The 16,847-nt window shown below is 35.9% G+C and overlaps 2 protein-coding genes across 4 annotated transcripts; both read right to left on the bottom strand.

Annotated features, from left to right (window-relative positions):
• Positions 1-593: 593 nt before the first annotated feature.
• On the bottom strand, positions 594-4,833 carry LOC133859814 (uncharacterized). The gene is made up of 7 exons (XM_062295354.1): positions 4,288-4,833; positions 4,124-4,204; positions 3,791-3,967; positions 2,789-2,959; positions 2,417-2,629; positions 2,239-2,327; positions 594-1,617 (listed from the first exon to the last, which is right to left on the bottom strand). Exons 1-7 carry the CDS (start codon positions 4,370-4,372, stop codon positions 832-834), a joined length of 1,602 nt encoding a protein of 533 aa, XP_062151338.1. The 5' UTR covers positions 4,373-4,833; the 3' UTR covers positions 594-831.
• Positions 4,834-7,472: 2,639 nt separating this feature from the next.
• On the bottom strand, positions 7,473-16,492 carry LOC133859816 (potassium transporter 8-like). Of its 3 annotated transcripts, none has more exons than XM_062295359.1 (9): positions 16,477-16,492; positions 15,429-15,570; positions 14,844-15,330; positions 14,696-14,749; positions 10,884-11,144; positions 10,741-10,793; positions 9,785-9,908; positions 9,435-9,689; positions 7,473-8,654 (listed from the first exon to the last, which is right to left on the bottom strand). In XM_062295359.1, the coding sequence occupies exons 2-9, from the start codon at positions 15,465-15,467 to the stop codon at positions 7,603-7,605; spliced, it is 2,325 nt and encodes a 774-aa protein (XP_062151343.1). In that variant the 5' UTR covers positions 15,468-15,570; positions 16,477-16,492; the 3' UTR covers positions 7,473-7,602. The 3 variants fall into 3 exon arrangements, with proteins under 3 accessions (XP_062151343.1, XP_062151342.1, XP_062151341.1); XM_062295358.1 differs by lacking the exon at positions 16,477-16,492 and adding an exon at positions 15,740-16,197; XM_062295357.1 differs by lacking the exon at positions 16,477-16,492 and adding an exon at positions 15,729-16,197.
• Between the last annotated feature and the right edge of the window lie 355 nt (positions 16,493-16,847).

The following is a 16,847-nucleotide window of genomic DNA, read 5'->3' on the forward strand; positions in this document are numbered from 1 at the left end:
TTTTTCTCTCCTCTCATTTTTTTTCCTTGGTTTTCTTTTTATGGTTTTTATTTTTTATGTGGCATTTTTGAAATGATATGGCAAAGTTAATTGGTGCTAACTCATGAACGACATGTATATGTGTCAAACTTTTATTAGATATGAAATGACCATTAGCTTACGTACCATTACTAATCGTTAAAAAATATAATATACACCTCTGATCAGCAATCCATGAAGTCGTTGGGAAATTACAACCTCAAAATTCTTCTTTCTGATTTGGTAACAAGAAGACTTTAAGAAGCTACTCCATGAGTCCCATGTTGGTGCAAAATTTTCTGAAAATTGAAAAATGCTCCGAGGTGCAATTGATGTGCACTAGGTTACAGCAAATTCACCTCCAAGATACAATAGGGCCCAAAATTATTCTAATGTTTGACCACGTTATGCATAAACAGAGTCAAACCAAAACACCCTTAAAACTTTTCTATTCTAGCAAGATAGTGTAATATTTCTGCAAAATCAAAACTTAATGATCATTAACAATATTATTCCTAAGGACATAATCTTGAGAAAAAAAAAAAAAACCCATTTTTTTAGATAAAAACTATATATATAATTTTGAAAACTTTCTAACACTTCATAAAACTAGCTCGATATTCTTGATTTTTAGTAAAACAAAAATACAGATGAATATTACATTCTTGTACTTCCTTTTACCGAGATGAAACCTTGGAGAACTAACATTACCCCTAAGAGAGTAAATATGAAAAACGAGCACGCCTCCCCTTACATGGATTTTTAACCATTCCACCTTCATACCTCTCACACATTAAGTTCACAATCCCTTTGCTAATATGTAGGAGTAGATGATGGATAGCCCTGAGAATAACCCATGTAATTGAGTCGGGATCGAATATTATGGTTATTATAGATAGAATCTCCATAGTCAACAGCCTTTATTACCACTGCTTCTCGCCGTCCGTCGTGTTCTTGAACAGCCCCAAAGACTATCTCATTTGTTTCGCAGTTTTTCTCATAGTAAGTTTGCGGGCCGGATGAAAAATGCCTGTGATGATGCTGCTGTTGCTGCTGCTGCTGCATATGTTGCTGTTGTTGCTGATGCTTCATATGTTGCTGTTGTAGCTGATGCTGCATATGTTGCTGTTGTAGCTGATGCTGCATATGCTGCTGCTGCTGATGCTGCTGGCGATAATCACCATCCCATCCATTTTGGTAAACCTGACTTTGCTTGATATGGTGGCTCTTTTCCAGGTCCTTGGCCATAAAAGGGTAGGTTTTCTTTGGTGTAGATGTTCTAGTTTCTATTGTTGGTGGCTCATCTTCATCTGGTATCACAAAGCTCTCTTGCATGGGCCACAGATTTGACTGCGTGGTCAGTTGTTCGTATTGCTGATGATAGAGGAGGGGCTTTCTTCTAGAGCCTGAAAATAATCCCCCAAATATTTCAGCTACCGAAGTGCTGGTGTTGAGGACCAGCTTTCCAAGTGAACCAAAGAATCCCTCTTCTGCTCTCTCAGGTTCATCTTCAGTTGGAATCAAGGGGGGCCTGACTGATTTAGGAGGCTTCTGATATGGTGCCACTGGTGAACCTTTCTTTATAGGAGTTCTTGAATCCTGCAATAAAAAAAATATGAAAATTGTCCTGGTCATATCATGAAGGGAATCAGTGTAGGAGAAATTCCAGCTTGATACCACCATAGTGAATAATTTAAGTTTTAGTTGTCATGTTCAACAAGAATATTTTCGTTTTTTAGGTTTTTACAAGAACTATATTAAATTAACTAGGGAAATTTAAAATAATTTTCGCTTTTTTTGGCATGGGGAGTAGCAGATTTAAAAACAGAGGCACATGTTGACATTTAAAATGTTCAGAAAACACTTCAGAATATGACAAAAAGAGAAAGTATTCTATTTGCAACATCCAAGATGCATGGATGAATCGTGAATGAAGGTTTATTTATATATAATATATCTTGGACACATGCTCCATTTGGTGATCGAGAAGACAGTAAAAGAAAAGAAAAATGTGAATTCATACAACGACCATTCTAAGCCATTTAGTAGTAGATTGTAAATTGGTTGTTCTTTCTTTATTCTTTTGGGGACCAGACCAGAGCCTGATTAAAAACTTGTAATTTGAAATTCAGACGTGATAAAGATGCCTATGGAGACAACTCTCCAGTCGCAAACAAATTGAATTACTAGAGATATAAATACATATCCGGGATAACTTACATCTTTGGATGACAACATTGCTCGCACCCTTCGCTGCAGCAATGCCAGCATGTAACCGAAAAATCCAGCTGCAACAAGCACTGCCATCCCTGCAATGTTTAAAAAAATAAAAATATATAAATCTCCACGATCTTGAAAGAAAAAGGACAGATGAAAGTTCTGAGTCTTTCCTTATTACCTAAATTGAAACTACCATCATACTGGGAAGAACAGTCATCATCATTGAGTTGGATCTCTCGAATTGCCTGGTTTCCTCTGTCTATAACCAAAAGAGAGCAGCTAGCTCCAACATAAACCACATCAAAATCGTCTGAAAATTTTGCTTCTTCACTTGGACCATCAACATGACCTCCTCCTCGGCCCCATTTTCCACCTGCAATTGTTGTAACCCCTGCAAAAAGAGAAAGTTAAATCATATTAATGCAGGTCCTACTCTAAATTAGTAAGTCCCTTGGATGCCAAAATTTCATGCACCTTGTCCGAGGAGAGGGGTTGTAGAAACAAATTTCATTCTTTAACCACCGAAATCCCTTAAATATCCGTACATTACCTGAATCAGAGATCTTCCTGATAGCCATGTTCAACGTGTCTGCAATGTAAATGTTTCCTCGGTCATCCACTGTAAGCCCTTTTGGGTGGTTCACTCTTGCCTCTCTTGGCTTCCCATCTACATACCCAGAATAACCTTCAGGTGATCCAGCAACCAGCTTGGGCCGGCTATCTGCAATTCATTCATTCATTTTGAGCATGTAAAAGAACAATGGGTTCGGCTAAAAGAATCCGTTGAGCACCCAGAAGACAGAAGAAACTTGATGAGATTTGAAAACTGTAGTAGTATTTTGAGATCAATTTTCCACAAGGAAAGGGAAATGGATAAGTCTTAGTGTAGCTTGTTTGCGTATTTAAATGAAAAAAGGAACCCAAACGAACTGAAACTACCATTTCATTTGCATCTGATCAAATTTTGAGTAACATCTCATGAAACAACTTGAAAAGCAAAAGTGCAATTGGTCATAACCAAACAAAAAATTGAGTTAATCGTCCTCAAGAAGCTCAAAGGTAACTCGTCAACATAAATGGAGTTGGTTAAAAAGATAAAGGACAACTAGATAAGTAAACAAGAAGCTTAAGTGCTCCTTAAAGAATGTTGCTCTCAAAAGAAAAGATAACATATCTCCAAAAAGATGGAGTTGGTTTGACAGAAACTAAACTAAAAGGCCTATTGTACTTTCAAAAGTGGAGGCTTCAGCTAAACAAAAGCACATCCAGCACTTTAATAACATTTTTCAATAATGTATTTGGATTCTACCAAGACTTGGCAAGGAAACGAATCAGAAAAAGATGTCCTAAGATTGAAGCCAAGTCGGCTTACCAAACAGCAAGCCTATGACTTAGAGACTTGAGATAGGTGTTCGAAGACACATTATGAAAAGCAATATCAAGACCATAATATTCAAGGAAAATAAAAATTTGATCGAACTAAAAGCACAGATCAAAAACAATATGATTTCAGATCATATTTCCTAAACTGTAAGAGCAAAAAATAACTTACAACGAGACAATGGGGTTGAGATCTTGTAGATATTGCTGTTTTCAGAGTCCAAAACCAGAAGCTCCCCACTTGGAGAAACGTCGACAGAGTATGGTTCAATCCCAAGCTTACTTCCATCGAACACCGTCTCCACCGTATATCCTCCCTCAAATTTCATCATCGAACGGCTAGAAACCGCTGAAAAATCAAACCCCACAAATCCCATCAACATAAAAAAAATTCCATTTTCCTTTCATGAACCTTGATATTGCAAAGAACAATCTCTAGCCCTATATAGACAAACCCCAAAACAGAGCAAAACATAAAAATGTGAGCTCATTGAAATATTTTTACCCGTGTTGGTGATGAATTTCTGTGACCACAGCCACTTAACAAGCGCAGAGACCACATTGGAGACAACCCCACTTACAATTTCTGCAAATGGTTCAAAATGTAAAGAAAATTTAAAACTTTGATAGAATTTGACGCAGAGAATGAAAACAAAATGCTATACTCACTTGCAGGATGTGTGGCTGAAGCTGAAGAAAACCCACCAAAAAGAACCACCAAGATGAGAGCCAAAAGAAGCCAATTTCTCATCATAGCACTCGTTCAAGAGTAGAGCACGAAAGAACGAACAAAATGCTTAAGTGTGAAGGTGTAGTAAGCTTTGCATTTTTGAGAAACCCACTTAAGTAGGAGACCCCACAGACAGTGTTTCCCAACTCCTTTTTACATGTTAATCAGTGGAAAAGCTTTTTGGAAGATGAAGCAGTGAAAGAGACAAGGAGAGCAGGGGCATTGTGTGATCATAAAAATGGTTTTAGTAATTAGTAGTGAACATACGGGAGCTGGGATCAAAGCGAAGAAAAAGAAAGTAAAGGCAAAAGAGAGAGAGACAGGGAATCATATGCTCTCTAAAGTTTTTGTCCTCGTATTTGCATTTATCAACTTGGGTTTTGTTATTGCAAATTCAATTTGGCAGCCCTTGCTTTCTTGGTAACTGGGGTGCCCCGTGCCCTCCTATTGAATATCCACAGTTACGCCACTTTTATTGCATGAAGCTGAAACTGAGGAAATTGTCTTCGGCCTGGGCAGAGCTGTAACTTTAAATGTGGATGCCCACCCTTTCTCTTCTTTCTTTCTTTTTTTTCACACTATTTCTTTTTTTAACCGGTGCATCCAGCCATCCAGGTGTTCTGCAGTTTTGAATCTGTTTAAAGGATGGATTGAGATTCTCGTTGCTTGAAAAATACAAAAATTTAGACAATTTAAGAGATGAGTCACCGGCTTACTCACTCCAGTTAGGTAAGACGGTAAGCCTCACAACCCCCTCTTTTAAGTTGTTCAAATTTTTATATTAGTGAAATAATCTTTGTTCCCTTTAAAAAAAAAAAAGAATTTTTATTTTTGAACTTTGGCCTTTCAAAAAATTATTCAATACAATCCTGCCCCTAAAAGTTAAATGGCTAGTTTGTCCTTGCTTGTACAGAAAGCAAAGTGTAGCCAAATCGGTTTTTTTTTTTTTTTTTTTTTTTTTTTTTTTTTAATTTAATTAAGTGTAGCCAAATTGTTTACCAAGTATAAAGAAAGGTAGCTTTGATTGGTGTCTTCTTATTTACTCCTTAATCTTTATCTTTTTTTTTTTGTTTTAAATGCTTTCTTTGATGTTTTATTTAAGGTACTCTTTTTGTTTCTTTCTCTCAGCTTGACATGTGCTCCTGGTTAGATCTCATATGCCTTATGTAATCAAAGTTGACGTCTATCTGTGTGAGAATGTTTTTCATGTACTTTGTATCTTCTCTTTTTTATTATTATTATTATTTATTTATTTTTTTCACGTACTTTGTATCTTCTTTATTTTTAATTTTATTTTTGTCCCTGTTGAATGGTCCAAAGAATCAACCATTGTCTCAAGAGGTAGAGTAGCAACGTATTGGTTACGATGGCTCAAACAATCATGGCCCATTGGCCCTTTTGAGTATTAGCAATCACTTTGTTATCCCATCATCATCATATGAGTGATTTTTTTACATTCACCACACATATCTCTTTTAATTCTTTTTATATTTTATTTAAAAAAAAAAAAAAAAAAAAAAAAAAAAAAAAAACCCAAAACATATTTGGTGTAGGGTAGGTGTAGAATATGGGTGTAAAAAAAATCATTTCTCATCATCATCATCATTATTTACTTTTATTAATCACGTTTGGATGTGAGTTTTTTTTTTTTTTTTTTTTTTTTTTTTTTTTTTTTTTTTTACAATTTCGAATACCGAAGAAAGAAAATAGTATAAATTATGGGTTGAAAAAAAAATTGGAAAATGAGCCGAGCATGATTTCTCAAAAAAAAAAAAAAAAAATTGAGTTGGGTACGATTCCCAAATATCCCCTCATGTGAAGATTGCCTTAATACCCAAAATAAATAAAGAGCAATCTCATGTGGAAAAAGATCCCTAGTATTTGATGTTTTTGTTTACACCATCGGTGCAAACATAAATTATTAAAATATTCATTAAATTTATATATATTTTTTTAGCATTTTAAGCTTTTATTATAAGTGTTAATTTAATAGGGTTTTGAGTTTGAATCTTGTCTAGATTCATCATATTTCAATTAAATATTTAAAATATTATGCCTCACTTATCAATGGAAAATGTAAATAAGAGGTGATTTATCGTAAACACAAATGAGCTTTTATGAAAGTCGAGCTCACTTTTGTGTCACATTCTATGTGCAAGTGACACTATATATATGTGAAGAATAATACTAAAAACCACATTTTTATCTCACATTTTGAATAAAGCTCTCTTGGAGTAGTATTTGGTCCTAATTCACAAGGGAATTTTCGAAATCTTGATGTGACAGTGTCAATTAGCTTTTAAATTCTCTCTCTCTCTCTCTCTCTCTCTCTCTTAATTAATAAAGGCTTATTAGTTCTATCATGTTAAGGTGAGATAATGTTAGAATAAAAGTGTAACTATTGATTCTTAAGTGATATTTCTTCTTTTTTAAAAATTTAAAGAATAAAACTTTATTTCTATCATATAGTGAATGATTACTACTTAAAAGAAAAAGAAAATTCCTTTAAATTAGGTTGAAAGAAGTCTATTAAACTGATATATGTTCTTAAAACATGTGATTTTCATATATATTTTTCATATTTTTAAAATATATATTCTCATACGCATTTTTTGCAATTTTAAAATCCATGTGTGCTCTAAAAGTATATGTCAAATTAATAAAGAAGATGGAAGGACTTGAAGGAAAACATTGTCCAAAACAAACCCAAAAAACAAAAAGCATCTTTTGGATCAATGACTGACCAAGGGAAGTAGAAACTAAGATCCAGACTAGGATCTTAAAAATAAAATATTATTTGATCTGGAATCCAATATTTTCAGAAACCACACTCTTCTGACTTGCGCTAGAGCTTCTCCCTGTATAGAGAACCACAACATTGAGGCTCGCGCCAACCAAATCCTATTTCAAATGGGAAGAGATAAACTTGAGCAGGCATTCTTTGCTGCATATATGGGAGGAGAAAAACTTCTCACCTATTAAATTTCTTCTTGCTTTTGGGAATTCTTGCATGGATCATTTTTATTTTTTCCCCCCATAAAAAAAAAAGGGGGAAGAGGGAAGAAAATTTTGAGTATCACCATCTGTAAGTCAAACCACAGATTCATAAGCACTTTGTGCCTAGTAGCTCTATAATAAACTCAACATGGATAGGCATTGCAAAGGAAACGAAAAAAAAAAACTTGTATAAATTATTTACAATGACCCAGATGGAGAAAATGCAGAATACAAAGCTATACTGTATAGCCATTTGATTAAACATGGTAGACCATCCCCACCTCTAGAGTAACTGCATAAGGAATGCTCAAAGCAGAAGTTGGTTCCCTAAAGTTTCTCCTCAAGAAATCATAACCAAGATTAATCACAATTTTCTTCATCAAACTGGACCCTTTCTTTGCTCTCACATATGAGTGCCCCATTATAAATGCCATTCCTGCCTCCCTCGCTTCCGTCAGTTCCCGCAACTCCTGCTGAGCATCCATATCAATCCGTGGAGACTCTGGCACAACGAACCTCACTCTCTTCCTAATCCTTTCTGGGGACTTAATCTCCACCAACTCTGAAGTGCCTACCATGTCTGCAAAGTTTCCATCATCTTCACACATTCTTATTCCTTCTAAATTTGATGAGGAAGTCCCAACAACTGTCATAATTTCATCATCCTCCATATCTTCTGTTCCCACTACTAATGCTGGTCTCCCTGACCTGATAAATTCTGCAATACTACAAACAAGATCTTTTTCAAACTCATTGTCATCCTTCTGAACATCACGATAGCCATATCGTGCTATGCATCTATAAAGCCGGTACTCCTTCGGGCCAACTCTTCCCACCAAGAACCTTTCGCAAGGTCTGACATGCGGCACTGGGACAGATTTGATGCAGAGGAAGACCACAACCTGGTGGAAAGCTGGTAGATTGGCGACAAAGTGAGAGAAAATAGCTGGGATCCCAGAAACAAGCTCTGTATGTATGAGTCCAATCCCCTTGACCCGCACAATTCCAAGACTGGGACCAAGACTGAGGAGCCAGTTGATTGACACCTTATTTTGAACATCAAACTCATATTTCTTGAGTGTGCCATAGTGCCAAACATACATAACGGCTAGGAAGATAAATGAGAGGGCAACAGGGACCCAAGCTCCTTCACGGAATTTGATGAGGGATGCTGAAAAGTAAAGCGCTTCAATGGAGCCGAAGAAGAATATAAAGCAAATGGCCAGGAAGACGCTTCTGTGCCAGCATAGGATTATAACCAGAGACATTAGGCAGGTAGTTACCAGCATAACAGTTATAACTGCCAAACCTGTTCATAAGAAAAAGATGATGCTGTAAAAATGATGGGGATTGGAGCTTATAAAACATTTAGGTCATGATTAGAGCTCCTAAAGCACTATAAACTAAAAAAAATTGGCTGATCTTCTTTTGTTTTTGGTAGGTTCAAGAGTTGAGCTTGTCAATCACTAAGAATAAAAATAATTAATATGTTTCCTGGCTGATCCCGTTCTCACATAGAGGCCAGTTTTGACATCAAAAGACAGTGATGAACTTAACAGATTGTTATCTTAAGAATTTTTAGGGTGCGTTTGGGATTGTCATTTCGTAGACAAAAAGAGTGACTTTAAACTAAATCGCAAAAAATGAATCGTTTGGGAATTACATTTTTTAAAAATTGCGATTTGAAAACGAAGAAAATCTGCATTTTCAAGTCGCAAGCAAGGAGATGCTTTTTTGAATAAGCAGAATTTTAAAGGCCAAACTGCGATTTTACCAAACGCTTAACTGCGTTTTTAAAAATCACTTTTTCAAATTACATCTTTTAAAATCTCTATTTTTAAATCGTATTTTTTGAAATCGCAAACCCAAACGGACACTTAAAATGCTTAAGAAATGCACAAGGCCAAATCCAGATGGCTGCCACAGTCAATTTTGTGATAAAATCCATGCGAAGGATCCAAATAAGGAAATAAACCGGAGATGTCGATTAACACCAAGGAAAGAAACAGGAGATGTCGATTAACACAAAGAAACAATCTGGACGTATTTTTGTGTGTGAGCACAAAGTAAACTTTAATAACAGTAGTACCTGCTGCATTGCCCATGCGTTTTGTGTCCCTGAAACCCATGGTAACAGCCAAGCATAATAGCATTAAGGTCCAATTGATCTCTGGAATATATATTTGGCCATGTATTTTAGACGATGTGTGGACAATTTTGACCCTTGGAAAGCAACCCAAAGCAGAGCACTGTTTGATTATAGAGAAAGTTCCAGTGATGATGGCTTGGCTTCCCACAACTGCCGCAAGTATCGCTATTGCCAGAACAGGCCATCTTATTTCCTCTGGACCAATAAGGTCAGTTTTTCAAATCAGTCAATACCAATCCAAAAAATAAACTGGATTAATAATCCTCTAAATACCAATAATATGCACCTACCAGGTACAGAGACATAGAATCCAATCCGATAATGAGTTTCAATATTATGATGCTTAGAAAGATAAGCAGCTTGTCCCATATATGCTAGGATTAATGATGGGTAAACCATACAGGTGAAAGCAATCTGCAAGAATGTGGCTTTCTGTTAAACAAGTAGCTTGAGTTGTGGTGGGCTATGCTAGAGATTATTTGTATAATAATTTACCACGAATAGTGTATGAACATAAACTAGTGAATCAGTCCTAAAGAATGAACACACAAGTCTTTTACTTAATGCATAGACATCTACCAGAGAAGATAATTGTCTATTCAAATTGAGATTTTCTATTAAAGTAAACCTATCCATAGATATTAATCATGCTTGTAAATTAGCATTTGTAATATAATTTTATGGTTTATTAGGAGAGTGCTATGAAAATATTCCAAGATGCATCTGACCAGAGTACAGAATATGAAGCAACAAGAAAAAGGGGTCTGTTTTTCCGTTATTCTTAAGAAAAAGAACAAGGAAAATAAAATATATTATAATTACTCTATATTGCCACTAGGGTGAAAAATTACATTTTCCCTCATTTGGGTACATGACGCATTCTAATTTCTATAGCAACCTTCAGGCATTTAAATAAAAGGGAAGAGTCTAACAGTGTGGATGTATATTTAGGATTAGTAGTGTGGAAGTATGATTAGGATTATTGTACTTTAAACATTTGAACTGAGGTAATGGGATTTTTAGCTGCTGAGGGTAGGATGTCTACGGTAACAAACTGACTATCCGAAACTTCAGTTATTTATTTTTCTGCTTCAATGTCCTCGTTCATATTAAAATTTAATTCAGGTAAATAATGTATCATAGTATCTCATCAGTAGGTATATGACTCTATTAAGCAGATTTGGAAAATTTCATTCGCAGATTTTAGTTATATAATCACCAGCAAACAAAGAATCGGATAATGTACCTTAATTGACAACTGTGAAAAGTGGCCAAGATCAGCAAACATAGCTTCTGAGCCTGAAATGTAGAAAAATTAGTACCAGAGGGACAAACGTTCCTATTGGTTATATGGCAAGAGAACACAGTTCATTGTACATACTCTTGTACCTGTAATACACAAGAGAATTCCACCCAAGGACATCCACCCTCCCCTTTGTGTCTTCTTCAAAAATTTGTACATGTAGTATGGAGAGAGTGCTTGATAAACATTGCGATTCCAATGGAAGATATTATACAAACCAATAGCACTGATGCAAAAAAGCCACATAATGACGACAGGTGCAAAGAGGAACCCTACTCGGTGGGTCCCGTAATGTTGGAGAGCAAACAATAATACCAGTATGATACAAGTAACTGGGACTTCAACATCTGCAGAATCAATGAACTTTGAGGGAACAGAACACTTTGCTCAATTATATGAGAAATCAAATTCTGCTAGCATGACCTGTATCCCTAATCAACCTTCAGACCTTGTGTAGAACATAAGATTATGTGGCTTCTTAAGAATCAAATGGAGATTCAATATGCTTAGAAGTACTTCTGTAGCTGATAAAAGCTTTAATGGTACACAGTCATCTTTGATTTATTTATTTATGTATTTTTAAGGAGACAGCGTAAGTCAAGGGTCAACTGGTTGCAAAAATAGACTACGTTTCTTCTTGAGGTATGCAGTTGAGAGACATCTCATGTGCTTTATCAAGATCATCATACTAGAAAAAAAAATAAAGACACAAATTTAAATGAAGGGCAGTCATGGACTAAAAAGGTACAACTGAAGTTGTAAATCCTCATAACCAAACTCAATGGAGACTTAAAGGGTCTGCACTCAGTGTCTAGTGTTCCTAGGTCCAGTACTTTGGAGCTTACAGGTGCCTCTTTGGCAATATATAGGACCATATGAAGAAAAAAAAGAGAGAACGTTATAGTATGTGTATTTATAATATGAAATTCATATGGAAATGAACATGAACAGAGACATCTGGATTTCTCCTTGTTGGTTTCCTTCAATTCACGAAAATTTGCTTCTCATAGCTTCTCTCAATTTCCCACTATCTTATATTTTAACAATAGTTGCAATGACAGGAAAATAAATATAAGTTGTGTTTCTGTTTTTCTTTCCTGTTTTATTTTTCTTCTTTGTTTCTTTCTGGCTTCTGATAGAATAAAAGCATCCTAAAATGGGGAGGCACAATCATAAAGAAAATCATCAGTTGCACAAAAATTTTACAATGTTTCGGCATCTGAAATGAGAATAAAATCCTAAAATGGGGAGGCACAATCATAAAGAAAATCATCAGTTGCACAAAAATTTTACAATGTTTCGGCATCTGAAATGAGAATAAGGAAATGAAATGCGATGAGTGGTACTGCGGTATGCTAGGCTTTAAGCTAGATGATGCATGGATGTGGAACTGAGAAGTGCAGCCCAGGTGTCCTTGAGCTGTGAGCGAGAAGACAGCAAAGAAGTAGAGAAAAGTAGTCAAAACTGACTTCAGCGCAAACTCCCACCAGCACTGGTGCATTAGTTGGTGAAAACTTCTAAGTTTGCTGATGCATACATTAACCGATAATTTCTTTTTGACATTTTATTTATTTTTTTATTTTTTTTTTGGGGGGGTGGGGTTTGTTGGAAGGTCTGTGGGTAACAGAAACAACACATGGCATCAAAGATGTCTATACAGAGGCAGAAGTTTTAGGTTCAATAAATCATCCACGTATTTCTGAATTAGGGGGTGATGACAAGCTTCTAAGTAAATTGAAATTGACACTCACAATAATTGTAACTCTTGAATTTCCTTCGAAAATTCTCAGGTCCAGAGCAACAAATTTTTAAGCTAGATACATTTAAACATGGCTGTCAGGGTTTTCCCACAATCATAGACATAGTCCATATGGGTAAGTTCTACCAAAGTGGTCATTGTTAATTGAGCAGCCATCTAATGATTGAAACACTTTCCGTCCAAACTCCGTATTACTGCTTGAAAAAAATAAGCTACATGCCAATCTTGATTGCAGATAGTAGGTGGACTTGCTCTGAACCACCAATACACAGATTGTCTATGAATTTCACAACAACATGATGGATGTATATATGTGTGTATCTATTATGATTGCATATATAAATGCCACACAATTGTGCCATCTCCAATTGAACTATCAGTTAATCAAATTTTACACCTGGTCTTAAACTTCAATGGTTAAGAAGCAAGCTTTGAGACCGAGGACAAAGCATCTTGAAGCTTAACAATTTCCATGTGATTTGTGATTGCTCTGCATTAAGATTTTCATTGCTAAATACTTTTTGAAATGTTAATAAAGAACTAACACCTATAAAGAAAAGAGAAATGCTACACACACTCATACTAACACACTCCCTAACGTGGCAGTAAAAATCACCATTGGATCCAAAATTCAATAGTGATCCGTCCAAATTCTAATGGTAATTTTCATTGCCACGTCAGGGAGTGTAAGAGTGTGTGTAGCATTTCTCTAAATAAAAATGAACAAAAGCAGACTGCTCTAATTCTAGTCATTCTAGAATATGTTAGCAAGCACACATTTAAAATTGCCGTGTTAGATTCCTTCAAGCTAAGGTTGTAAAATCTCATTAAATGGCCCCTTCAAAGTGTAGTAACTTTTGTTGAACCACGATAGACAGTGGGGGACACGTTGCCCACAAATTGCAAAACCCAGCAAGTAGAGACAGCAGGAACACTAGCCCACTAGTTGAAGGACAGATAAGCTGATCACATCGATGATAGGAATAAGAGGGACAATGGAAGAACAGCTGGAGATTTAGAAAGTGGAAGTGCAACATATATCTTCAGATATGATCCACAGTGACTGAGGATATGATAAGACCACAGAGGTTGAAGTTGATAAAAGAATGATGATGATGATGATAATTTCATCCTGGTATGTCATGCACTACATTGCTTGGGGTTGCAACTAGTGGGTCAAGGCTTGGTTGACACCATGGTCATGATTATGTATGCCTCATAGGGGACTTTATTGATAGTTCTAACTTTATTTGACCATTCTAATTAATGGTCATAATACCATATAAGCTGAACGCCTCCTCCATTCTATATAATTTTATACTATTTGGAGTCTTATCCAAACTTAGCTACCTTTTTCCTTGCCTCATACGACAGCTTAACTTTTTAAAAAGCAAAACTTTATATCTTAATCTTCTAATTTATGAGGCTAAGCTTCTCTTTTTAGTCACTAACTGCATCTTTATTGATAACTAGGGCGTCATCAACTTGGCCCCACATCATTAATCTAATTAATTTTTTACTAGTTTGATAGTGATTTGACTCTGATTAAAGCAAGTAGTTTGTTTTAATTATCTTTGTAGGGAACCACAATAAACATACTCCTAACTTGTCCACTAATTTCACATCTGTGCATTAGAAAAAAGTAGGAAGAGAAGGTCTTCGACTTTTCAAATGGTATTAAAAGCTATGAATATGTAACAGTAGAATCAAGATATATACCTAACTTTGATTTGCTTCTTTCCACCTCTTCACAGCATATATGTGATATAAATGCTAAAAAAATTCTCCGAAAAAGTTCACCCATGAGAACTTGGTATCACTCGATGCTTACCACTAATTAGAATTCTAATATATATCAATGGACTATTTTCCTGATTACCCAATAATTTCAAATCTGTAGTGCTTCATCTACGCTTCTGAAGTGGAATTATGAAAATAAAATTTTCTATATAGATTGGAAAATGCATTATAAATTCTTGTCATGAAGACTAAAAGAATTATTTGCAACTCAAACAGAAGATCTAGCAGATGGTGGAAAACCTCCTTAGCAACCTTTCTTTCTCAAACAAAATAACCGATTATTGACTATGGAATAATGAAATCTGAAATAACATTTCGACCATCAGATAAGGAACTTACACCGGTGATGCTCTTTTGACATGGAAAGCTCCAGACCCGACACGGCTGAAAACACTACACAATGACCAAAACCAAAAGGAATTCTTAATCAGTGGCATCCCAAGCTTACAACTTAAAACCAAAATTGAAATATCATAGCCTCCAATACCAGATATTGCTGGTGTAAGCACCCCATCCCCAATAACCATACAAGTCCCAATCAAAGCCAGAACAAGCAGTAACCTTTGCAACACTCTATACTTCTCTAATGTCGATTTCAATCTCCACCCAATATTTCTCCTATCAGATTCAATCCCATCTTTCGTGTACTCCGACAGATCCTCATCCGCGACCTGGCAATTGGGCAATGAGCTAAGGCGGGCGTGCCGGCATAGAAGTGAATACAAAGCAAAAGTCCCACCTTCACCATTATCATCAGCTCTAAGCACAATAAACACATACTTGAGTAGTGGCACCAGTGTAAGTGTCCAGAACACAAAAGACAAGACCCCATATATTTCCTCATTACTGTCAGAATGCTGAATATCCTCAGCGAAAGCGCTTTTGTACACATATAAAGGAGAAGTACTTAAATCTCCATAGACAACACCCAAGCTCTGGTAAGCCAATGTTAACACTGTCTTCCATGAATCTTTCTGAAACAAAAAACAAGAAGAAGAACAAGATCAGAAAGGCTGAGATTTCTGAGGAGGGTCTTCAACAGAGCTCGATGACACCGTGCCACATGTCTTACCTTCACTGGACGGCTACGGATCACACCCTCCACATCCATGCTGGGCTGTATGAGAATCACAGTAAGTACATTTTTTGAACAGAGTTGAAGGGAGAGCAAGGACGACCCAGATGGATAAACACCCTCCCCAGTTCAAACAAGCCTAAGAAAAAGAAAAACAACAACAAAAACAAACAAAATCTTAGATAATATATAAAAAAGACTTGTTTTACTCGATAGTGGAGAAAGTGATTCAAGAGTGAAGACCCACCAACGTATTATTTATCACAATAAATAAAAAGAAAGGAAAGAAAAACCGACCCAGTACCCACCAACGTAGACAAATTAAGAACAAACACGAAACACCAACAACGTATACTGAGAAATGGAGTGTTGCAACGGGGAGGGAGTGGTTGGAATTAGAGCCTGCTGCCTGCAGCTATAGGTAATTTAGGTATGTGGGACTGGGGTTGGCGTTGTTCTTGTGGGAATATTCGTGCATTTTGGGCTGTTTGCTTTGTTTTTGTTCAGATTCTAGACGGAATATTTTGGAGGGATTGTGGTTATCTTTCTCCACTTGGCCGCACTGAAAGAGAAAGATTTGGAGAGTGGGGACTGCGCTCTGTAAACGAAGCAGGCACCAACTCATATTCTTTATATCACCTAACCACACTGACTCGACTCATCACTGAAAGTAACTTTTCCTTCCCATAATTCAAACCTCACACGGACGGATTATCCCAAGATTTCACCTCAAAAAGAATCAAATCCTTAAAATCACTTCGCTTATTACTGTTATTCGGTTTAGCAACCAATCAAGTTCTTAGCAAAAAATAAAATAGAAGTCTCGGACAAAACAAAAGGCATAAAAAAACCTAAAAAAAAAAAAACACTTTTCACAGCCATGAGAACGCAGATTTCCTCCGTCTCTTTAAAAGGGATTACCCACATCCTCAGCAAAAGGCAATTAAGGAGAAATCCATATTCTCACCTGCATCTGGATTCCCTTTAGAAAAATGCAACCAAATAAAAAAAATAATCTTTTAGGATTTTTGGTCCTAAAGATTACCTTCATCCAAACGCTACGTTAAGGTAAAAAGATGGAAATACCAATTAGTTTGTGTAAAAACATGATACTATGGTCATGTTTCATATGTAAATAGAGTGTTGATAGGGATATTATATTGTTTTTACTATAAGTCCTTTACAAGTTGGGCGGGTAGTAGTTCTATATCCACCAGTAAAATGAGTGTTGTTTATAGAACTATAACTTTTACTACAAGTTTCATTATAAACTGACTTGTTAGTCTATAATTTACGAAATGAATAAACCAAAAATCTTTGTCAATTTAATTAATTAATTGTTGACTTGTCAACTATACACTATTAATTATTTAACTAATTATGGATTATTGCATTAGTTTGTAAGAAAATTATACT

The sequence above is a fragment of the Alnus glutinosa genome, chromosome 2, assembly GCF_958979055.1.
Source record: "Alnus glutinosa chromosome 2, dhAlnGlut1.1, whole genome shotgun sequence".
Taxonomy (NCBI): Eukaryota; Viridiplantae; Streptophyta; class Magnoliopsida; order Fagales; family Betulaceae; genus Alnus; species Alnus glutinosa.

Coding starts and splice junctions, on each gene's coding strand:
- LOC133859814 (XM_062295354.1), bottom strand. CDS start 4,372: ATGATGAGAAATTGGCTTCTTTTGGCTCTCATCTTGGTGGTTCTTTTT. Junction 3,968..4,123: donor GAAATTCATCACCAACACGG/GTAAAAATATTT, acceptor TTGATTTTTCAG/CGGTTTCTAGCCGTTCGATG. Junction 2,960..3,790: donor CTCAACCCCATTGTCTCGTT/GTAAGTTATTTT, acceptor AATGAATTGCAG/ATAGCCGGCCCAAGCTGGTT.
- LOC133859816 (XM_062295359.1), bottom strand. CDS start 15,467: ATGGATGTGGAGGGTGTGATCCGTAGCCGTCCAGTGAAG. Junction 11,145..14,695: donor GTCAAAAGAGCATCACCGGT/GTAAGTTCCTTA, acceptor TTGATTCTGCAG/ATGTTGAAGTCCCAGTTACT. Junction 8,655..9,434: donor ACGCATGGGCAATGCAGCAG/GTACTACTGTTA, acceptor TCTTATGAACAG/GTTTGGCAGTTATAACTGTT.